The following is a 24,398-nucleotide window of genomic DNA, read 5'->3' on the forward strand; positions in this document are numbered from 1 at the left end:
TCTGGTGACTGTGGAGGCCATTTGAGTAAAGTGAACTCATTGTCATGTTCAAGAAACCAGTCTGAGATGATTTGAGCTTTGTGACATGGTGCATTATCCTGCTGGAAGTAGACATCAGAAGATGGGTACACTGTAGTCATAAAGGGATGGGCATGGTAAGCAACAATACTCAGGTAGGCTGTGGCGTTTAAACGATGCTCAATTGTTACTAAGGGGCTCAAAGTGTGCCAAGAAAATATCCCCCACACCATTACACCACCACCAGCAGCCTGAACATGCTTTCATGTTCTTTACGCCAAATTCTGACCCTACCATCTGAATGTCGCAGCAGAAATCGAGACTCATCAGATCAGGCAACATTTTTCCAATCTTCTATTGTCCAATTTTGGTGAGCCTGTGTAGGTTGTAGCCTCCGTTTCCTGTTCGTAGCTGACAGGAGCAGCACCTGGTGTGGTCTTCTGCTGCTGTAGCCTATCTGCTTCAGGGCTCGACGTGTTGTGCATTCAGAGATGGTATTCTGCATACCTTGGTTATAACGAGTGGTTATTTGAGTTATTTGAGCCTTTCTATCATCTCTAACCAGTCTGCCCATTTTCCTGTGACCTCTGACATCAACTTTTTTTGGACCATTCTGACATCAACTTTTTTTGGACCATTCTCTGTAAACTCTAGAGATGGTTGTGCGTGAAAATCCCAGTAGATCAGCAGTTTTTGAAATACTCAGACCAGCCCGTCTGGCACCAACAACCATTCCACGTTTAAAGTCACTTAAATCCCCTTTCTTCCCCATTCTGATGCTTGGTTTGAACTTCAGCAAGTCATCTTCACCACGTCTAGATGCCTAAATGCATTGAGTTGCTGCCATGTGATTGGCTGATTAGCAATTTGTGTTACCAAGCAATTTAACAGATGTACCTAATAAAGTGGCCGGTGAGTGTAGTTCATAAACATACATAACATATAGGCTATAAACAGTACTAAAATGGTTTTAGTTAGATGCCAGATATCTTAGTCTATGTATTTAAATGCCACGATTCTCCCACGATTCTGAAAACAAACATTAGACAACCAAACACTATCTAAATGTTGCATTTAATATACATATATAAATATTTTTTATAAATGAGACTATTTATAAATGTCTAAAATGTTATAAATGAATCTATTTAAAAATACGTATTAATTTAAATGAATGAATTAAGCTATGTAAAAAATCATTTGAAAAAAAAGACTGGTTTCGTCGTTTTTGAACGAATCTCTTGAACGATTCAGGCATCAAATACATTTAACAGTCACTGTTTGCCACCTACTGGCGTAATGTAACTTTTTTTTTTTTTTTGAAGCGTATCATTAGTTCCAAAGGTTAATTACTCGTTTTGATCGTGACTGCCACAAATTTGAGTCTAAGTTATATCCGGATTAAAAACTTTCATCCCAATACTTTCGTTATTATTTAATGTTTGCAACACAGAAATGTAGTCTACTGTGTAAGTATACTGTTTGTGATGCTGTAGGATATGTCAAACATAAAGCAAATGATGAGCACTGCTCTCTCTGTATCAGAAGATGCGTGAAAGCAGGTTTAAATATTCTGATGCGATTGTGATTTCAAAGGTTTAATTGACATAGCGGAATCATTATTTAGGAATAAGATTGCGTGTGTTTGGATCGAGATCACAATCTTTTAAAGAATAAACGTGCCTAAAATGGCCTCATGGGTGGGCCTTGGCCAATGAAAGCGGCCATCTATTCCAGACCTTCAGCCGTCAGTCTGAAGGTCTGGCTACGCAAGACTAGACCTTGATTAGCTGGTTCAGGTGTGTTTGATTAGGGTTGGAGCTAAACTCTGCAGGACACCGGCCCTCCAGGAACAAGTTTGATGGCCCCTGCCTTAAGATATGATTATTATTAGATCAGTTAAATACAATTTTTTGCTGTTTTATATACAGGAACGTAGAAGGTCCCAGTTGGCTTGTGCTGAGCATCTGAGTTTATTTATACTATATACAGTCGTGGTCAGAATTATTGGCACCCTTGGTAAATAAGATCAAAGAAGGCTGTGAAAATTAATCTACATTGTTAATCCTTTTGATCTTTTATTTAAAAAATTTACAAAAATCTAACCTTTCATTGGAGAATAAGAATTTAATATGGGAGGAAATATCATTATGAAATAAATGTTTTTCTCTAATACACACTGGCCACAATTAACGGCACCCCTTTTTTTCCCAGTACTTTTTGAAACCTCCATTTGCCAGTTTAACAGCTCTAAATGTTCTCCTATAATGCCTGATGAGGTTAGAGAACACCTGACAAGAGATCAAAGACCATTCCTTCATCCAGAATCTCTCCAGATCTTTCAGATTCACAGCTCCATGACGGTGCTTCTTCTCTTCAGTTCACCTCACTCATTTTCTACAGGATTCAGGTCAGAGAACTGGAATGGCCAGCAGAAGCTTGGTTTTGTGCTCAGTGACCCATTTTTGTGTTGCTTTTGAGGTTTGTGTTTGGATTATTGTCCGGTTGGAAGATCCAAACATGGCCCATTATAAGATTTCTAACAGAGTCATTCACTTGTTCATTTTTTATCTGTTGGTATTTGATAGAATCCATGATGCCATGTGTCTAAACAAGATGTCCAGGACCTTCATTGTACACATGGGTTACTTATTATCCCTGTGTTCACCAAACCCATTGGAGTGTTTGCTGTTAAAAAGCAAATTTTTTAGTTTCATCTGACCATAGAAGCCAGTCCCATTTGAAGTTCTAGTCGTGTCTGATAACTGAATATGCTGGAGTTTGTTTTTGGATGAGCTAGGAGAATTTTTCTTGAAACCCTCCCAGGCAAAATGTGGTGAAGTATGTGCTGTTTGACAATTTTTTTTAAGGTTTTCTGACCCCGAGACTCAACTATTTTCTGCAATTCTCCTGCTGTGGTCCTTGGAGAGTCTTTAGCCACTCAAACTCTCCTTCTCATCATGCATTAGGACAATATAGACACAAGTCCTCTTCCAGGCAGTTTCGTAACATTTTCTGTTGATTGTAAATTATTAATATTTCCGTTTTCTTTTGCTGCACATCAGAAATATATTCTTTGGTTTTTCTCATTGTGATGGATGATTAAGGGAATTTGGGTTTTGTTTTCCTTCCTATTTATATTTCTGGGAAACAGGAAGCCATGGCTGGATAATTTCATGTTCATAATCACCCTGGAGTGCTCGAAATTGTGAATATGAATGGGAATATACTTCAGAGACATTTTACTCATAAGAATTTCTAGGGGTACCAATAATTGTGTCCAACGTGTATTTGAGAAAAAGCATTTATTTCATAATGAGATTTTCCCCCATTTTCAATTGTTTTTAGTTCAATGAAAGGTTAGATTTTTGTGATTTTATTTTTAAAATAAAAGATCAAAAGGGTTAATAATGCAGGTTTATATTCTTCTTTGATCATAGTTACCAAGGGTGCCAATAATTCTGACCATGACTGTAGCCAAACTCTGAAATGATTTAAAAGGGTTAACTTTTCAGCCAGTTGTTGCCAAATAGATTCAAAATGTTTAATGTAAAAACAAGGTTACTTTTAAAGTGAATGTCTTTAAGTTAATATAAATAAGGCATGGTTTACACATGGGACATAGAGGGATGACATCAGTTTTGAATCGATTAATTGAAACATACAGTTTAAATTTGAAACTTACCTCAACCTCATTATCAGCCTTTTTGAATCTAAAGCCCACAAAGTCCAAAACAATATTCAAAGCCCTTCATATTTGTATATTTAAAAAAATGTTTTACCTACAATTTCATCTCAGTAAAATATTATAGGGCTTGGCATAATTAGAAGAAAATGTATATTCATTATAAAAAATACCCATGGCCTTTTATGATTTTATTAATTTACAAGATATTTACAAGAATAACAAATCACACTTTTATATATATATATATATATATATATATATATATATATATATATATATATATATTAAAGAATTACAATAAAGTTAATGGTTTAAAGTCTTACTCAGGCTCCCTTGGAAATTTGGTTGTGTCCTATAATAATTCAAAATATATTATAAATAATTGTGAATATTCAAAATGGTACCGTATATTTATGCCATATTTTGACTTGCAGGTGAATGAAGTAAACTTTGAAAACATGAGCAATGATGATGCAGTCAGGATCCTCAGAGAGATTGTCTCAAAGAATGGGTAAGAATGAACAGGAGAAAGATGTCTGAATTGTCTCAGTTAGATGTAAATGTGTTTCAACTAACTATTGTACTTGTCCTCTGTAGGCCCATCAGTCTCACTGTTGCTAAATGCTGGGACCCTTCCCCTCGTAGTTACTTTACAATACCCAGAGGTCAGTATACACAAATACTTGGTTTCCATTTCTTTCAGATACACAAAAGCCAGACACAGATATACTTATCCATCTTCTCGGACTTGCACTTTACTGCTTTTTTTTTCTTTTCCAAAGCTGAACCAGTTAGACCCATTGACCCGGCAGCATGGATTTCCCACACTACTGCACTTACAGGAAATTACCCAAAAAATGGTACAGTCTTTTCTTTCTGACAGATCACCACATCTTCTTTTTGCAAAGCGTAATGTTAATCATCTTGTTGTCTTTCACAGAGTTTGACGATCTCCCTCTTACAGTGGGAAAGACGGACATGGCCACTATTGTAAAGGTGATGCAGCTCCCAGACTCAGGACTAGAAATAAGGGACAGAATGTGGCTGAAGATTACTATAGCTAATGCTATTATAGGTGAGCTCTCTTTGAGTTTGAGTTTTTAATATATTTTACTTAATTTCAGTTAACAGAAATATTTTTATGGTGATATTTTTTCATGGTATAATAAATGTTTTTTTATGGTATTAGATAACTAAAATATCCCTGGTGTATAGGTTTTTATTTGTAATCTGTCTGGATCTCATATGTTACAGGAGGTGATGTAGTAGACTGGCTCTACTCACGAGTCGAGGGATTCAAAGACCGACGGGATGCCAGGAAATATGCCAGCAGCCTACTGAAACATGGCTATCTCCGACACACTGTCAACAAGATCACCTTCTCTGAACAGTGCTACTACACATTTGGAGATCTCTGCCAAAGTATAGCACATCTCTACATTTCCTTTAAAGGAATAGTTCACCCAAACATGAAAATTAGGTGACAATTTATTCACCCTCAGGCCGTTCCAAGATGTAGAGGAGTTTGTTTCCTTATTGGAACAGATTTGGAGAAATTTAGCATTAAAGGAAAACGCCACCATTTTTCCATATTCCAATATGTTCTTCCCTCAACTTAGACGAGTTGATAAGTACCTCTCCCGTCTCAGTGCGTGCACTTAATCGCTCTAGTGCGTGGCGCCACTATGCTAGCGTTTAGCTTAGCACCATTTATTCCTTAGGATCCAAACTGCATTTATCTGCATTTTGGATGGCCTAAGAGAGAGTATATTTTCAGCCAAATGTAATTTTCGGCTGAACTATTCCTTTAAGTTTTATACCAATCCATTTAAAAGGTACATTTAACCTCTTAAATAATTCCTTCTTTCTTCTTAGATATGGCTACACTAAACTTGAATGAGGGATCAAGTGGTGCTGATTCAGAGCAGGACACATTAGCCCCTCTCCCCCCTCCATCCACTAACCCGTGGCCCATGGGCGGCCTGCCCTTCCCCTACCCACCCTTCTCCACACCACCCTCTGGTTTCCCCCCAGGATATTCCGAGCCCTGCCACAGTTTCCACAGTGGCAGCGCAGGAAGTCATCACAGTGGGGGTGAGTACAGAAATCCATCACTTAAGACATCACAGTAAGAGTTTCCGAAATGAATATCAGCCTATTTCAAATCTGAAAAAATAAGATCTAATAGTTAGATAATGTAGAAATAGTTTTAAATGTATAAATTAGCCAGTATTGTGGTACAGGGAAGTAAAGTGCATTTGCTTGCACTTTATCTAGTTTTTGAATGCAGTAGTTATGAAATTATATAGCTTTGCACATTCTTAATATGAATTTCAGGCATGACTTATATTATTTATAAACTGCTATATCCATCCCAGTTGTAGTATTTTGTGGGTTCTTTTAAGGTTATAAGTTTAAAACCTTTCAGGCATCTCTCAGTTTATTGTCCTCAACAATTTAAGAATTGATTTCAGCTCTTGTCATGATTTCACCTGCAGTGCTTGCATTCCTCTCATTCTCTAGTGCTTTTTGCCTTCAACGCTGATACATAGCTCAACATACATCCATCTCAATCCACTGCTTCACATTAATGCATAACCTGTTGCTCATTTCACACATGCCATGCACTAGCTCAGTGAGGATGTCAGGAAGGAAACTCAGCAGCCTGTTGTGTATATGTTTGTGAGTTGCCTGTAGAGAGCAGTTGGAGTGATCTGCCATCTCCTGAGTGATGGTTTAGTTGTGTTGTGAAGTTTGAAGCACATGGATAGCAGTCAAAGAAAGTAAAACTAGGGCAGATGCTTGGCTGTGTGGAAATACATTTTAAATATTACATGCATTTTGTATACTATCTATATACTACCGTGCATAAGTTTGGGGTAAGATTTTGAAAAAATGTTTTGATAGAAGCCTGTTATGCTCACCAAGGCTGCATTTAAAACACATTAAAACAGTACAAAGCATACAACACAAAATGTAATTTATTACTGTGATGGAAAAGCTGAATTTTCACATGATCCTTCAGAAATCATTCTATTATGTTGATTTGGTGCTCAAAAAACATGTTTTTTTTACAGTAATATTTTTGTTGAATCTGTGATACATTTTATTCAGTATTTTTTGATGAACAGAAAGTTATGAAAAAACAGCATTTAAAATTTAAATTAAAATCTTTTGTGATATTAGAAATGTCTTCAGTGTCATTTTGACCATTTGAATGCATCCTTACTGAATTACAGTCAATTTCTCAAAAAAACAAAAAAAAAACTCACTGACCCCTAACTTTTGAACAGTAGTGTTGATGGGATGTCAAAAGTATATTCAATACACTGATTCCATTCAGTATAAAATATATATATATAAGATATTAATCAAACAACAATACTGACATGAATAAAAAAAAAATAAATACTGACCTCTTTGAATTTATTTTTGATCTTTACTTTATTACTGACTGATTACTTGAACAATTATTTAATTGATTATTTAATTATTTAATATATATATATATATATATATATATATATATATATATATATATATATATATATATATATATAGAAGAATTCAGATTCAAAAGCCTCTAAGTGCCATCTGAATTTTTTTTCTAAAAATGACCATTCTTATCAGGCTCCTATCTTTAGGTTCAATAATTTTACTCTAACATAAATATAGGAGCCTGATAAAAATGCTAATTTTAGAAGAAAATTTCAGATGGCACTTAGAGGCTTTTGCATCTGAACTCTTTATATATATACACACACACACAAACACAGGTGCATCTCAAAAAATTTGAATATCAATGTTAATTTTTTCTTGTAACTTATTTCAAAAAGTGAAACTTTCATTTATTTTAGATTCATTACATGTAAAATAAAACATTTCAAAAGTTTTTTATTTTATTTTGATGATTAAAGTTTACAGCTCATGAAAGTCAAAAATCAGTATCAAAATATTATAATATTTACATTTGAGTTTCAATAAATGACCATCCCTACAGTATAAATTCCAGGTATCTCTCGTTCTTTGAAACCACAATAATAGGGAAGACGGCTGAGTTGACAGTGATCCAGAAGATGAACATTGACACCCTCCACAAAGAGGGTAAGTCACAGAGGGTCATTACTGAAAGCTGTGGCTCTTCACAGAGTGCTGTATCAAAGCATATTAAATGCAAAGTTGACCGGAAGGAAGAAATTGAGTAGGAAAAGGTGCACAAGCAACAGGGATGACCGCAAGCTTGAGAATACTGTCAAGCAAAGCCGATTCAAACACTTGTGAGAGCTTCAAAAGGAGTGAACTGAAGCTGGAGTCAGTGCATCAAGAGTCACCACGCTCCGACATCTTCAGGAAAAGGGCTCTGTTTCAATTCTGAAACAGAAACATCGTCAGAAGCATCTTACCTGGGCTAAAGAGAAAAAGAACTGGACTGTTGCTCAGTGGTCCAAAGTCCTCTTTTCAGATAAAAGTATATTTTGGATTTCATTTGGAAATCAAGGTCTGGAGTCTGCAGGAAGACTGGAGAGAACAGAACCCAAGCTGCTTGAAGTCCAGTGTTAAGTTTCCGAAGTCAGTGATGATTTGGGGTGTCGTGACGTCTGCTGGTGTTGGTCCATTGTGTTTGATCAAGTCCAAAGTCAATGCGGCCATCTACCAGGAGATTTTGGAGCACTTTATTCTTCCATCTGACAAGCTTTATGGAGATGCTGATTTCCTTTTCCAGCAGGACTTTAGCACCTGCCCACAGTGACAAAGCCACTTCCAAGTGCTTTGCTGACCATGATATTATTGTGCTTGATTGGCCAACCAACATGCCTGACCTGAACCCCATATGGAATCTATGGTATATTTTCAAGAGAAAGCTGAGAAACAGTCAATCCAACAATCCAGATGAGCTGAAGGTTCAATAGTGCCGCAGCAGTGCCACAGACTGATCGCTTCCATGCCATTCCTCACTGATGCTGGAGTTTGTGCTAAAGGAGCCCCGACCAAGTACTGAGTGCATAAATTAACATACTTTAAAGAACTTGAACTTTTCTGTTTTGCTAATCCTTTTTTTGATTGATCTTTTTGATTCTAATATTTTGAGATACTGGATTTTTGACTTTCATTAGCTGTAAGCTCTAATCATCAAAATTAAAACAAAACTTTTGAAATGTTTTACTTTACATGTAATGAATCTAACATATATGAAAGTTTCACTTTTTCAAATAAGTTACATGAAAAAATTAACTTTTTCACAATATTCTAATTTTTTGAGATGCACCTGTATGTATGTGACCCTAGACCACAAAACCAGTCTTAAGTCGCTGGGGTATATTTGTAGCAATAGCCAAAAATACACTGCATGGGTCAAAATTATTGTTTTTTCTTTTATGCCAAAAATCATTAGGATATTATGTAAAGATCATGTTCCATGAAGATATTTTGTAAATTTCCTACCGTAAATATATTAAAACTTAATTTTTGATTAGTATTATGCATTGCTAAGAACTTAATTTGGACAACATTAAAGGCAAATTTCTCAGTATTTAGATTTTTCAGATGATGTATAAATTTCAATAAAAAAAAAATTGACAATTATGACTGGTTTTGTGGTCCAGGTCTCATATATATAAAATTGAAGACAATTTTATATATATATATATATATATATATATATATATATATATATATATATATATATATATATATATATATATATATATATATATATCTTTCATTATGCAACTTTAATAACTAAAGCACTTTGTTCAGTAACATACATGGTATCGACAACTGAATGTTGGCGTTCTGACCACCCTAGATATCCCTATATTACTGTAAATTCTAACATATCATCACAACATGCAAATAAATATCTTATATGAGCACATATAAGATTTTATTTTTACTGAGCAGATTACAGTAATGCACTTAGGCTGTGAGGATGATTTGTACTTGATAGAGCTTCTGGTGTTAAGATAGACAGACACCTTAACTGTGTTGTTTCCTGTTCATTTCTGCTGTGCAATGGCAGACTGATGGAGGAGATAGTCCCAACCCTGGGGTGTCCGGTAAGGCAGCCTCCGTCTCTCTCTCTCTCTCTCTCTCTCTCTTTCTCTCTCTTACAGTCATGTCTCCCTCCATGACTGGGGTATTTCTGTTGCTGGATTTGTTCTGCTGCCTCGCCTCTTGTCTCTGTATTTCTCAGCATGTCAAACGGGATGCTCACACTAGTCTGGGAATACACATGACAATATCAGTGTATGTGTATGTAAAGCTTTGCCATGTCTGTTATGTAAGAGTGAAATGATGTGGCTTTTTTTTTGAAGTTTGACAGTGTTTTAAATTCAGGATGGAGCACCTCATGATCTCATTTGCATTGTCATTTGACTTCATGTCATCCAGTTTTAATTGCACATCTGATAGATGTATTTCATCAGCTCTTTAATTGCCATAATGTTTCATCAGATTTTAATCATTCTCTTGGATCGTGGCATGACGGAATGAAGAGCAAGAAATGCAGAAGATTTGTCATTATAGAGTTAGGGAGGGATGGAGTGTTTCTGTGAATGCCAGATCATCATTAACTGCAAACTCATGAGCTGTTACTTTAGATACCAAAGGACTGATTCGTTTTGCGTAAAGATCCAGATATTACATTTGTCATCAGTATCAAAATTGTTCAAATCAAACAGTATCATTTTTTGATATCAACAATAGCTGCATATGCCCTACAATATGAAAAATCAGTAATTACATTGTTCATTACTTTTTTACAGCAAGTAAACCCTTATTATTACAGATTTCATTTTAGTTTATTTTGCACTGTGTTGTTTATGGTTTTCAAAGATAAAGCTAGATTCTGCTGTGACAGAACTTAAACTGCAATACTGAGTTTACTGCTGTCCACAACCACAATTTTTATTTTCTTTGTCACTGTGCAGAGGTTAACCTTGAAAACTGTTGTCATGTAAAGACTGAAGAATAAAATACATTTGGTTGATTTATTGTTTTGCAGTATCACTGCTTGTTCTCCATATAACCATATAAATCTGTTTATTTTTCAGGAAGTCGAAGCAGTAGTTCCAATCCTAGCGCTGGGAGGAGCCAGGGGCCTGTGCCGAGGGACAAGGACTGCAAATCAGCAGGCAGCGGCGGCAGCGAATCAGATTCAGGCAAGCGAGTAGGTGGGAGGCGGGTTGAGCGTTCAGCCAGCCAGTTGAGCCACCGGAGCCATACTCTCTCATCTCACAGCTACACTCATTCCCGCGTCCCGTCCCAACACAGTCGCACGTCGTTCTCCTATAGCCACGCTCCCTTTTCCAAGTACGGCCACACCTCTTGTGCGCTCAGCGAACGGAGCCACGCTTCCTCTTACGGACCCCCGGGCCTGCCTCCTCCCTACAGCCTGGCCAGATTGACCCCTAAGGGGGCTATGAGCTGCGGGCCCCCAGGGGCCCCTCCAGTGAGGGAAATAGGGGCCATACCACCTGAACTTACCGCCAGTCGCCAGTCTTTCCAGCATGCCATGGGCAACCCTTGTGAGTTTTTTGTGGATATAATGTAATCTGGTGAACAAATAATAAATAAGTCCAGTGAAATCTCACAAGATGAGTGCCATGAATACATGCTCAACTTTTACCAACAGCAAATGTGGCCATGCTGTACTTACAAGTTTCTGTGGAAGGTTGAGGAACAGATGTGTTAAGATAATCATGTGATGAGCAGAGGGCAAGTACCCACATACACTACTGTTCAATAGTTTGGCCTCAAAAATACAGTAAAAACTGTAATATTGTAAAGTATTATTATACATTAAAATATTTTATTTTAATATATTTTCAAATATAATTTATTTCTGTGATGGCTAAATTAATTTTCAGCAGCCATTTCTTCTCATTATGAATGTTGAAAACAGTTGTGCTGCTTAATATTTTTTTTGTGGAAAATTGGGTTTTTTGTTTTTTTCAGGATCCTTTGATGAATATAAAATTACATTAAAAAAAAACAGCATTCATTCGGAATAGAAATAATATTTTGTAACATTTAAAATTTTTTACTGTCACTTCAAAAATTAAATAAAAAAAGTTATATATATATACTTATCCAAACGTTTAAACAGTAGTGCACATCCAAAAGTATGGCAAGAAAAAAAAGGGAAATAAACTATTTTATTTCCGTCACCATTAACAAAACAAAACGCATACACAAAAACACATGTGCAGTCAGACAAGGTTTATATTACAAATTGGGGTCGGCACAGCTTTTTAGACCAGTATTAACTATTTAGCAATAACATAGCACACCAGCAGCCACATTTTTAATCCTAGATTAGCAAACGGTAAAGACAATCAGACAATGTCCTCTGCTGGTCAGGAGCTGTTAGTCCTTTCCAAAGCTGTCCATGAACAGACTAGGCTACTGATCACCTTTAAGATCCAGCAACATTCAGAAGTATTTTCATTTTGTGTTTCTTCCTATTAAAATGCTATTCAAAACAATCTTTATATTGTAGTTTCGCTTAGATGGTGCACATGATTACTGCTTACAGCTCTTGTGCACTACAAACTGTCTGGGCAGGTGATGGATATAGGTGGAATGAATCATTTTTTTGACACGTTTCCAATTATTACCAGGTTGGAAACATGGTAGCATGTCACTGTTATGGCTCTCTCGGCTATGAAGCACTAGCTAGAATAATGTATTTTCAGGAATTAAAAAAAGCTGCTGGATATCAGGGTAAACTCAAAAACCGGCACTTAAATGGTGTGTATGCACAAAATAAATTGGCGCTTGCTGAACATCTGAAATTAGTTGTATTTTCTTACATAAGATGTTCTTAAATATTGTCTGTAAGTCCTAACGAGTTTTTGCCCCTGGAATAATGTGTCAGCTGTATGATGTGATATCTGGTGCTGGTAACCTGTTCATCTCAAAGAGAAAACATTTGCTTGTTTAAAGTAACTAAATGAAGGGGACTAGTTAGCATATGGATTGTGTACTACTGTATGTGTAGTAGTTAACCATTTGAAGGCTGACAAATTGGCACTTTTACAAGGTCTGATCTGCCCTTTTATTGTGAATCTACATCTTTAGATGTGTTGTCTATTTTTCTCTCTTAGGAAGACTGGGGGGGATGCTGTACATAGTTCATTTTTATTGTATATATGAAAATAGATAATTGTATAAAGTTTATGTATACAGAGCTTCTGGTCATGCCTTTTTGTAGTTATGTATGATGTAAATTGGAATTGTGTGTTTGTGAGTTTAAGCAGTTTTCTAAATCTCATTCTGCTCTTTGTGTTGTATTTGTCTGACCATTTGTAAGTGAACCTGTCTGAAATAAATTATTCATCTAAACATCGGTCTCATTTTCATTTGTCAGGCAATGAAGTAGGCCATTACTATTACAATTACATGCTTATTCCTGCCTTTTTGTTTTTCGAATCTGTCTTTTGAGTTCAGCTACTCAACTATATACTGTCATGCACTCTTAACAGATAAATGATTTATTAAAATATCTGAACATTAACGTTCAAATTGTAACTGGTTGCCAGCCAATCGTTTTTTTAACAGAATAAGTGTGCTCAGCTTTTATTCTCTCCTCTTCTCCAATAAGTAACCAAGCTAATGAATTTGATCAATATTATGATCCATATTAAAGCTATCCAATGATTTATTACTTTTAACACTTTGAAGTGCTCAAAATAGCTACTTTTGGCTTTTTTAAACAGCATTTTCATAAAAGAGACACATTTTAACTCTATAGTCATATCTGTGTATTTCTATCAGATGCTGTCACATCCCACAACCTCCTCATCTTATCATTCATGTTCGGGGTCTATTGTCATTTACAACGTATTCATCTAATAACTTAAAACACTCCCATTTTTGCTACAATTTCACATAAAAAAAAAAAAAAACTCTAACTCTAGTAGAGGCTACAAGATATTATAATACCTTGCAGATAGAGGGGTAAAAAAAGTATAAATTAATAACTAATACTGAAAATAAACTACTATTAAAATAACTAATAAATCAGCTGAATAACTAGTACTGTTTTACTATTTTTCTTGAGTGTACAATATATATAACAGTTTAGTATTTCCTGTATATTCAAATCAATAAAAAAGTAAGCAATCAAAAAATAAAGAACATTTTTATTTTATTTTTTGCATACATAAGTACAGTATATACAGTTATAGTGTCATGCTGATGCCTCCAGATGATGAACAGCTGGAGTACTTACAAAAGAGAGCAAACTATTATAATATGCAAAGGCAGTACATTCAATATTTGTATTAATGGAAGCTTACTTCACAGTAACTGTGTTTTATATATAAGCTTAACTTTCCTGGAACATGGAATGCATCACTTTTGTCCATAAAAAAAATGAAAAAAAAAAAAATGAAAAAAATACTGAAGAATAAATAATGAAGAAAATGAAGAATTCAGGGCCCTTCTGTAGAATTTTTAATGGCAATCATAAAATAGTCCTTGGCTGTGGAAAGAACACAATAAAATACATTACTAATTTATGATCATAATATAGATAAATACCAAATGTATATTTGGCTGTAGTAGTATTTTAAAGTCGTAAAAAGTCGTGACGTATTGTCAAGTATGGTGACCCATACTCGAAATTGGTGCTCTGCGTTTAACCCATCCAAGTGCACACACACACAGCAGTGAGTAGTGAACAAATGCACACACACACACACACACACCGTGAACACACACCCGGAGCAGTGGGCAGCCATGCTGCGGCGCCCGGGGAGCAATTGGGGGTTCGGTGCCTTGCTCAAGGGCACCTCAGTCGTGGTATTGAGGGTGGAGAGAGCGCTGTACATTCACTCCCCCCACCTACAATCCCTGCCGGCCGGGGACTCGAACCCGCAACCTTTCGATTACGAGTCCGACTCTCTAACCATTAGGCCACGACTTCCCCCAGTTTTTAGACAAACTGCAAAAAATAAATAAAAAAATAAAAAGTTTCCCATTCAAATAAGTCTGCAGGCTGAGTGCAAAAATAATTTAAAAAATACTGCTAATCTACAAAATCAAATAATTTCAAGACAAATATGATTAGTCAAACACTGTCACCCAAAACCTGGAGGTTGTCTAACCCAGTGGCTCAAGATTCCTCCACTGTCCAGTACAATATTCCTCAGTCTCACTTGGAGCTTTACTGAGACCCACTAATTATTGAGAAAACACAACCTAACCTAATGAAAATTAGCATTACATAAGTGTGCTTTTCTTTACCTGTGGAAATCAGAATATTATGTTTCTCTGTTTGAACATCCAGAAGGGTGGCTTCATTCTGAGGGTCAAGGTCCTTCATCATTCTCTGAGTTCTGGTGAGCAGCTGCTGGAAATTATAGGTGTAGTGAAGTGTATGATGGTGGTCTAGATTGCTTTCTATGGGGATGCCTATTAAAAAGCACAGAAACAAAGATCTCTTTAACGACCAGTTACCACTGAAGCACATTAACGTACATCGTTTGCAACCAAACTATAATAATAACAACTAGAAACATTTCTCATTTGCCAGACACCTTCTGCGTTAACCACGATTACTCCTTCCACTCCTTTCTGAGCCTGAATCCTTTTGATCGCCTTCTCTGCCTCATTCTGCAACATAAACCCTCAAGTCATTAAAACGGCAAAATTGATTAGTATTCGTGAAATCACTAAATATGTCTGCGGGAAAATGTACGTATTTTTGAAAGTGTTTAATATATTTACTCGAGCAGTAACGTTAGCTACCATTAGCCTGAAGTTAGCCTACAAAAACCTTAACCGAGACAATAATGAGCTAACAAACACGTACTTTGAATTATAGAAACACACAATCAAGTTTAAGTGCTGAAATGTACTTACCATTTTGAAAGAAAGTCGCTGAACTAGATGTCGTTTTTGTTTGTTTGTTTAGTTTCGAAATAGCATGTCAACGGCTGCTGGACTGGAGGAAAGTGGGTTTTCTCACACAAACAAACCAATAAATAAATAAAAACGAAACTTTTTTTTTTTTAATTTTTTCATTGTACGGAATATTTTTTTGTGTGGAAAGGGTTTATGTATTCTTTGATTAAAGGTCAAAGGAATATAAATTATTTCAAATAGAAATCTTTTGTAATATGTCTATTTTTATTAATGTGTCCTTACTGAAGGTTTTAATCACAGTTTTAACCAAAATATACAGCACAATTGATACTAAATGTAATTTATTTTATTAATTTATTATCTAGCAAAAAGGACAACACAGTTGGTTTGGATGTTTATTGGTATAACAATGACTTTACAATAAAAGAGCCTACAGAATCTGTGAACTGCAATCATGAAAAACAAGCTCATACTAGAAGTTCTTACACAACATGTGAATATAATGACACCTATTATTAATCCTGTCCTGTGCCAAAACATGTAATGTTTCAAACTGGTGTTGTCTTTTTTTTAATGAAAAATATTAGCATCTGACTCGGCTAACACATTGCTAATTTGAATGAAACATAAGGTATCACTGAAATGAATTTTGCTGGTCTCAGAACTAGGACAACAGACATGATAGACTCCTAAACATTTTACAGTATAATGTGCTCAAACACACACACAGCAATGACACAGGACAACACTCAGTGCATGTTTATATTTTCAGTGATTTGAATAGAGCAACTGCGAATATACTATAAAATAATATAAAAAAAACTGAGGTGAAAGCCGGTTTGAGAAAAAGTGATAGAATTGACAAAATGCACATCTCTATAAACCCTGCAATTCATACAAATGCACTTTAAAAAAGTTAAATTCTCCAAAATTGAGAAACAAAATTGTGCGTGTTTTAAGGGAGAATAAGGTCTAAGGTGGTGTGGTAGCCTAATCAAGCTTTATAGAATAAGTATTCACAACCACAGCAGGGCGTCATACTCCGTGTGTTCAGAACAACTCAGTGCTGGGTCCATTTGATGCTTTTAATGTCAATGCCTTCCTGGACCATTTCCCATAATGGACTAAGAGACAAAAAAAATAAAATAAAATCATGAACAATCCTAATTTTTCCCACAGAAAGATTTTGTTGACAGGGATTCAAATAAAACATTACATAACAGTACCTAAATGAACTATTTTAATCAGACAAATCAAGCGTGATCTCACCTCATCTCCCTCAGCCGTTTGACCTGCTGAATACACTTCTCCACTGTATAGTCCACTTCCTCCTCTGTGGTAAATCTGCCAATTCCAAACCTTATAAAAAAATAAAATAAAAAAAAGAATTGGTCATGTGCATCAGATCCCCTCAGTTTGTGTGGTCATGGTTCAAGCAGGAAATGTGTGCATTAAAGCCCCGTTCACATTAAGGACGATAACTATAAAGATAACAATAAAGATTTAGTTCTAAAAATAGTTTTCAATATTAAAGAATAGCAGAGTCCACGCCACAACATTAATGTTAAAGGCACAGAGAAACGATATAGTTGGAATCGCTTTCAGAATGATTTTTTTCCAGCTGATGAACGATACAAACATTGATACCCAATCCGAATCCATCCTGCTATTATGAGCTCGAGAATTTAAAGCGGCAGATGAGTGTGTGCTAAGAATAAACAGATGATATCATTCGCTGGTGTGGACGCTAATATTGTTATCTTTATAGTTATTGTTCTTGGTGTGAACGGGGCTTAAGACTTAAGATAAAATCTGAACACGGATTACGTAACAAAAGCACACAGAGAGAGAGAAACGTGGCGTGTTGAGCATGACTTGGGGAGATAAAACAACAACATTTACATTGATATTATATAAAACCACGAACCGAATAGATGAGTGTGCCAAGTCCTCATCTGCCCCTATTGCTCTAAGGACATACGAGGGCTCTAAGGAAGCAGATGTGCAGGCGCTGCAACAAGAACAATATTACGTTAGTATTCTTTATGTACCATTATAGTTTTATTAATATTTTGAATCAGCTTTTATTTTTATATTTGTAGTTTTCATTTTAATTTAATTTTTAGTAATTTTGTCATTCCTAATTATATTTTATATTGTTTGTATGCATGCATGTATGCAACAAATACATATAAATACATAAAAAAACAGCTTTGTAATGTAAATGTAATAAAATGTAAAAATATCAGTAGTATAGTTGTAGTCCTTCTCAATGTTTTATGTACTCAAAAATTGTAAACCCTGGTCTGAGACTTTTAAACTACTTACCTTCCAGATGAAAGTGCAACATCTTTTAACGCCATCAACAGACTCTCCCCCTCAACATAGGAAAATGATAAATTTACACATCCTGCAGGAGGAAAGTGTTTTTAGATTACAAACTCAAGTCAGTTTAGAACCTTTAAGAAAAAGAGACAATTAGAAAGTCGAATCTTACCCGAGTACCTCTGATCTGGGTCTCCATTCAACACAACATCAGGAATCTCTGACATGATCTTCTGCACGAGGCGATTTGCAAGCACTGTCACATGTTTGTGATCGTACTGAAAATAAACAGGAAATGAAACCCACATATAAGCAAACTTAGACTGGCAGAAGAAAGTTTAACTCTAAAGGTCATTGCACACAGAGTCCGAAATTTTCACGTGTGCTTTTCTGTATTCCTCATCCTTTCCTATCAAAATGCATGTTACAGATGTGAAAACGCTGAAACTTTAACCTGATCTGAATTTGTTTATGACCGTCGAAAGTTTCGGAGGCAGTGTGTAAACGTGATTGACAACGTGAGATTGTATTTATTTTTTAACGTGCGAAAAGTTTGGACTCAGTGTGCAGTGACCTTAACTCTGAAGTCTCTACCTCTAACTCTTGCTGGGCGATCTCACAGGCGGCTCCGAGGCCTACGACTAGAGGTGTGGGCACGGTCCCTGAACGTAGACCCCTTTCCTGTCCCCCTCCGTTCTGTAAAGGCTCAATACGAATCCTGGGTCTCCTTCTCACGTACAAAGCCCCAACTCCTAATAAACACAACCACTCATTAATATTTTTAAGATAATGTAACTGTTGTGCATTTGAATGTACAACAATACTCTACCTTTGGGCCCGTAAATCTTATGGCCGCTGATGGACATCAGATCCACCTTCCAGTCATTGACATTAATGGGGATCTTTCCAACAGCCTGAGCAGCATCAGTGTGGAAGAACACATTTTTGGATCTACATAGATGACCTGAAATCAAAAACATAGTTGATATAGAAGACATGAAGATTGACAGGCATGTGTTTGGAGCATATATGAATAAAAAGAGTTACCTATTTCTTTGATTGGCTGTTTGACACCAATCTCATTGTTGATAGTCATTATGGACACCAAACTGGTATCTGGACGGATTGCTTCCTGTAATTGCTGAATGCAAAACATAAGAAAAAAAAAGATACATATGAAATATAAAAAAAAAAAAAAAAAAAAAAAAAACTATTTTATAAAGGTACATTTCTTTCTTTTTTTCTGTACCAAAATCAGCCACCAACAGTATTATAATCAACTTGGGAAGGTTACTTTAGAAATGTAATAAGTTACAGATTAAAAGTTACCCTATTCGACATGTAATAAGTAGTGTACCTTATTTTGGTGACTTTTCTAAAATTGCTCAATATTAATTTTCAAACATTTAAACAAGGCAGGGTTAACCTTACAGAAGTACTCAACACTGATTACCGTCAAGACTTTCAAAATCCTTCATCACTTGATTTAAGATTATAAAAATTTAATTTTAAAGCACAGCCTCCACAAAATCAAGACTTTAGCACCTCTTTTTACTTTGAGATCGTTCTGAAGTTAAAATGCTGATTCAAAATCATAAGATATAGTTTAATAGCCATGATACGGTTTTTGAAATCGAATCTTTGCATAGCTATGACAGGAAACACTGCCATCTACCAATGCCTTAAAAACAGTTAATCTTAAAAAAAAATAAAGCATATACATAAACAGTGTTGGGAAAGTTACTTTTAAAGCAATGCATTACAGTATTGCATTACTCCCTAAAAAAGAAATTATGTTACTTAGTTACTTTTTATGGAAATTATAACTTTTGAGTGATGTTACTTTTACTTTTTAAATCTGGGCAGGGCTTGCTTGTTTGTTTTTAATATAAAAAGTTCTGCTTTTACAAAGCCCTTTCACAACAAGTGAAATGAATATGCCTCAGGCTGAAGGACATGTAAATTCATGTCTGTAGTGGGCGCAAAAAAAACTGTTAAATCTGTTTCTGTGTGTGTGTGTGTGTGTGTGTGTGTGTGTGTGTGAATATTCAGATGTAACCCCGTTTGTAATTGTTAACATTTTCAAAAGTAACTAATTTAATTACCATTTCTTCCTCAGTAACTGTATCAGATTACAGGTACATATATTTTCTAATTAAATTACGCAACTCAGTTACATATAACTAGTTACTCTCCAACAATGATTGCAATCTACCTGAGCATCCATAAAAATTCATTACTTCAACCAGTAGAGTTAGTTTGATGCAGGACTACCAATTTGTCAAACAAGGGAGTTGAGTGTATAAAACTTGTTTAGTAATATCGTTATTTTTGCTATTCTGATTAGCGCTGTAATTGGCTCGGAAATTGGATATTTCCCCTTTAAGAAAGCTTACCTTCAAATCAATGAGTCCATTATTTTTCACTGGTAAATATGTTACGTCAAAACCCTCTGCCTCCAGAATTCGGCAGGAGTCTAGCACACACTTGTGCTCAGTCTGGGTGGTGATGATGTGGTTTTTTTTAGCCTTATAAAACCGAGCCACACCCTTTAAAAAAGATAAAAAGACAAGACATAAAAGAACAACCTCATATTTAGTTACTTGAGGCACATACTATATAAACTTTACATATTCGTTTATTTTAGAATATGATATGCCTAATCATTTGTGTCCCTGCATCCCACTTTCTCCTAATCCTAATCTTGCCTCACAGTAATGACATACTTACTTTGATTGACATATTGTTGGACTCAGTCGCACCACTGGTGAACACAATCTCCCTTTGGTCAGCACCTATAAGATCTGCTACTTGCTGAAAAGGAAATAAACATTTGTGCTACCATAAACAGTACATTTTTGGCTTAACCACAATATTATGGTTCAGTACTCATAAATACAGCTCTCAGCTATCGGAGAATGCTAATAATCCAGAGAACGTTCTTGCTTCTCTTGTAAAAACATGCAAGAGACTTACTTTTCTCCCTTTTTCCATTGCGGTCTCACTCTCCCATCCGTAAGCGTGAGTCCTGGAATGTGGGTTCCCGTAGTAATTGACTTGATAGGGAAGCATGGCATCTAAAACCCTTGGGTCCTGAAACATTTTTCAATAGTGGCATGTAAACAAACCAGAAATGTTCTCATGCACTAGATTTACGAGTCTGATTACTTTATCTACATGGCAGGAGTATAATTAGGATGACTACAGCAGATGGGTACCATGGGTGTGGTGGCCTGAAAGTCCATATACAGCGGTCTCAGTTCATCCTTTTCTAGTTCCCTAGTCTTGATCAACTCTGTGGAAAAACACAGGCATGTTCGTCAACATTAAAATTCATGGTGACTGGAATAAATACAGCCATACTAGAAAGTATTTACATGCCAGCTTGCTAATACCTCTATTAGCACAGCCTTGTAGAGTAATTTACACAAGCTAAATACAACTGCGTCACTGTTGGTCTCTAGACTATAGAATTGGATTTACTTATACTGTACCTGTGTGCTTCTGCACAGTGTTGACAGCGCTTTGAGCGAAGCTCAGTCGACGGCTGGAGATCCCACACATGGAGCCCAGAAGTTTTCTTGATAGAGTCCTGTTCATCATGTTTATGCAATTACAGTGTTCTCAACATAAACAATGACAGAAATAATTAAGGCCTTCTTATAAAGCCTTCGTCGACCAAAAGATAAATAAATGTACTATTCGGGCAACTTTAGATGCGACGACAAGCCCAATATCTTCAAAGAACAGTGTGTCATAAGCCCTCAAGAACACACTCCAACGCTTACACAAGCTGAGCTTGTTATTATAACTCTCATTGGTTATCTGAGTTAGTTGTGGGCGGGTTTTGTGACGTTAACGGAGTTTATTGGTTGAAACCTAAACCTTGCATGTCTTTTTTTTTTTTACCGGAAATTGTGAATATGAACCAATACCATGCTGCTCTAACTTTTTTTTTTTTTTTTATTGAATGCTGCTCGAACTGGTTCGTTCATCTGTCCTCCAGCAGCCCCTCACTGCCCCAACAGCGTTTCATGAAAGACATCTTTTTTGTCTTTAGTTTATATTATGTTCCCACAAGTAGCGATCGGAAGTCCAAATAATTTCCGCGAATCGGTTCTTTTGAACACATCGTTTTAAAGAACCGATTGGGTGGTTGTTTGTTTCATTCACTGATCTACGAGTCATCATGTTCTGAATCAAATTCAGCTTTGGTTATTTATTTTTTCTTGTTATTAAAAAAACAAATGAGGCTACATAGTTACGAAGAATCATGATTAATAATAATTGCATAAAAATCGAACTTATACCAAAAAAGTCACAATTTTACAAAAAATCTACTTCGTTTAAATTTGATTTGATAATCACGTATTAATATCACAATGAAACGTTATGTCATAATCTTGACTTTTTGTGTAAGAATTATGACATTTGTGCTTTTTAAGGGTTCTACTGAAATTGATTTTCGTTCTGCCACGAGCAGCAAGACCGCAGTAGATTGGCGCGCTCCCGCGCAAGAATAGTACTTTGTACTTTCCCATTACTTGAAAATTATTTTAAAACAACGCGTGACGAGGAAGCAGGTCTGTGAAATATAAAAAGTCTGGAAAAGTACGTTTACAATATTCACATCGGCTCTAACAGGTATACAATTCCATTTATATCTAGTATTTATAAAAAAATTGATCATTTTGTGTCTAGAGAGCCTTTAGTAACAGTCAGCTGCACATGCAATCATTTTGTTTTTGCCGCCATACAGTATGGCTGCCGCTGAACTGTACTTATTCAGTTATATGTTTATGTATAGGCCTACTTAGCAAAGTAAATCTTGATTGCTTACTTTGGTTTGATTGGTTTTTTACTCATTTAGCCTAAAACATTTATTTCAGAATCCACCATAACTTCTCTCGTCATAAATGTCTCCAACTTCAGTGCACCACTTTAGACATCAGTGGTCATTACAGAGATGGAAAACAGCAGTGCAGGGATATTTGACTCTACAATCTAAAATCTGCACACCAGTCTGCACAAATCCACCAATGATTCTAAACCCGAGAATAAAATACAATGCCAAAGCAAAAGAGATGTCGCTCACACAAATAAACCTTGTTTTGAAGACTAATGAATATAGTTTAAAATCAAATGGCTATGATGCACGGTATAACGGGTCAATAAAAGGGTTTGATAGTAATTCTTCCATCAAACTCCCCATGTGAAGACAGACGGGGTGCTGCAACGTGTCTACAGAGTCGAGGCATGCTGTTTGGAGTGTTTGATGGCCACGCAGGTTCTGCTTGCACACAAGCAGTTAGTGAACGCCTCCTTTACTACATAGCCGTGTCTCTACTTCCATTGAGGACTTTAACTGAGATAGAGGAGGCTGTGGAGAGTGAACGGCTTGTACTTCCGGTGCTACAATGGCACAAGCATCCCAACGACTATGTTAGCACAGATGCTGGCAAGCTATACTTCAATACCCTGAGGACATACTGGCAGAAGAGAATAGATCTGCATGAGGATGATGATGACAGTGATGTACCAACAGCTTTAAGAAACGCTTTCAAGAGACTGGATAACGATATTTCCTTGGAGGCCCAGGTGGACTTTGGGGTTCCTTTTGCTCGTTTCACATCTCTCGGAGTGGCTCTGTCTGGATGCACGGCCTGTGTGGCTCATGTGGACCGAGAAGATCTTCATGTTGCCAATCTGGGTGACAGCAGAGCGGTGCTCAGGGTACAAGGAAATGATGGGAGGTGGTCAGCTCACAGTGTTACCAATGACCACAATGCCCACAAGCTAGACGAGATGGAACAGATTCTTTCAGAGCATCCTGCTTCTGAGTGAAAGACAGTGGCGAAACATGACAGGTTATTGGGCTTGTTGATTCCTTTCATGGCTTTTGGAGACATGAAGTTCAAGTGGAGCGGTGAGCTCTTGAATCGCATCTATGAGGCACGTCCAGAGCTGCTGATCGGGAATGAAAATGCAAAAATGCCACTGCCGGACTACCACACACCACCTTACCTCATAGCAGATCTAGAAACTACATATCACAAATTGCGACCACAGGACAAATTCTTGATTCTAGCTACTGATGGTCTTTGGGAACTGATGCACAGGCAGACTGTGGTGCAGATCTTGGGGGAACATCTGTCTGATATGCAGTGAAAGAAGCCAGTTTCTGGACTGTGTTTTACAGTGGGACAGATGCATAGACTGCTGCAGGAGAGGAAGAGTAGAGCTCTTTCTGCTCTGGAGGATGAGAACAGTGCTACACATCTGATCCGTCACACTCTCGGCAGCGATGGCTACGGTTCCGTTGAACCAAAGCGCATTGCCAAAATGCTCAGTCTGCCACAGAATTTGGCAAGGATGTAGAGGGGTGTTGGGTGATTTGATGTTTTGCCAAAAAAAAACCTGTTTTCATCCTATTGCATCTCATCTTGTATTATTCATAATATATGGCTGGATACTTTCTGGACGGCCCTTTTTTCAG

At 36.4% G+C, this 24,398-nt stretch overlaps 3 protein-coding genes and 1 pseudogene across 4 annotated transcripts in view; 2 read left to right on the top strand and 2 right to left on the bottom strand.

Annotated features, from left to right (window-relative positions):
• The window catches only part of LOC306857137 (segment polarity protein dishevelled homolog DVL-1-like), a gene marked incomplete at its 3' end in the record, with an annotated part of 34,166 nt that extends 22,908 nt beyond the window's left edge, over positions 1-11,258 (top strand). Inside the window, exons 9-15 of the mRNA XM_079396863.1 lie at positions 4,141-4,217; positions 4,304-4,371; positions 4,489-4,566; positions 4,647-4,781; positions 4,961-5,128; positions 5,582-5,800; positions 10,759-11,258. Of these exons, the coding sequence (XP_079252989.1) occupies positions 4,141-4,217; positions 4,304-4,371; positions 4,489-4,566; positions 4,647-4,781; positions 4,961-5,128; positions 5,582-5,800; positions 10,759-11,258 (1,245 nt within the window). The remainder of the gene's footprint in view (positions 1-4,140; positions 4,218-4,303; positions 4,372-4,488; positions 4,567-4,646; positions 4,782-4,960; positions 5,129-5,581; positions 5,801-10,758) is intronic.
• A 586-nt stretch (positions 11,259-11,844) lies between these two features.
• LOC306857155 (dynein light chain roadblock-type 1-like) lies at positions 11,845-15,694 on the bottom strand. Its single transcript, XM_079396896.1, has 4 exons — positions 15,575-15,694; positions 15,250-15,325; positions 14,957-15,124; positions 11,845-14,192 (listed from the first exon to the last, which is right to left on the bottom strand). Exons 1-4 carry the CDS (start codon positions 15,575-15,577, stop codon positions 14,143-14,145), a joined length of 297 nt encoding a protein of 98 aa, XP_079253022.1. The 5' UTR covers positions 15,578-15,694; the 3' UTR covers positions 11,845-14,142.
• Positions 15,695-15,756: 62 nt separating this feature from the next.
• Positions 15,757-21,738, bottom strand: LOC306856841 (cysteine desulfurase-like). The gene is made up of 13 exons (XM_079396330.1): positions 21,397-21,738; positions 21,121-21,197; positions 20,879-20,995; positions 20,633-20,716; positions 20,299-20,451; positions 18,950-19,043; positions 18,732-18,866; positions 18,497-18,654; positions 18,075-18,180; positions 17,906-17,987; positions 17,505-17,588; positions 16,847-16,936; positions 15,757-16,701 (listed from the first exon to the last, which is right to left on the bottom strand). Exons 1-13 carry the CDS (start codon positions 21,503-21,505, stop codon positions 16,638-16,640), a joined length of 1,353 nt encoding a protein of 450 aa, XP_079252456.1. The 5' UTR covers positions 21,506-21,738; the 3' UTR covers positions 15,757-16,637.
• Positions 21,739-22,818: 1,080 nt separating this feature from the next.
• Positions 22,819-24,280, top strand: LOC306857070 (pyruvate dehydrogenase [acetyl-transferring]-phosphatase 1, mitochondrial-like; annotated as a pseudogene). Its single transcript has one exon. The product of its transcript is annotated as a pyruvate dehydrogenase [acetyl-transferring]-phosphatase 1, mitochondrial-like (transcript).
• The last annotated feature ends 118 nt before the right edge of the window (positions 24,281-24,398 follow it).

Source organism: Barbus barbus (assembly GCF_936440315.1).
Source record: "Barbus barbus genome assembly, chromosome: 37".
NCBI lineage: Eukaryota > Metazoa > Chordata > Actinopteri > Cypriniformes > Cyprinidae > Barbus > Barbus barbus.

What these genes read in the sequence shown, in the direction of transcription:
- LOC306856841 (XM_079396330.1), bottom strand. Translation starts at nt 21,505, where the DNA reads ATGATGAACAGGACTCTATCAAGAAAACTTCTGGGCTCCATGTGTGGG. An exon ending in CAATGGAAAAAGGGAGAAAA is followed by an intron (nt 20,717 to 20,878) that starts GTAAGTCTCTTG and finishes TTTCCTTTTCAG; the next exon opens with CAAGTAGCAGATCTTATAGG. An exon ending in ATGGACTCATTGATTTGAAG is followed by an intron (nt 19,044 to 20,298) that starts GTAAGCTTTCTT and finishes TTTTGCATTCAG; the next exon opens with CAATTACAGGAAGCAATCCG.
- LOC306857155 (XM_079396896.1), bottom strand. An exon ending in AATCGTGGTTAACGCAGAAG is followed by an intron (nt 15,125 to 15,249) that starts GTGTCTGGCAAA and finishes GCTTTTTAATAG; the next exon opens with GCATCCCCATAGAAAGCAAT. An exon ending in TAATATTCTGATTTCCACAG is followed by an intron (nt 14,193 to 14,956) that starts GTAAAGAAAAGC and finishes TTCTTTCCACAG; the next exon opens with CCAAGGACTATTTTATGATT.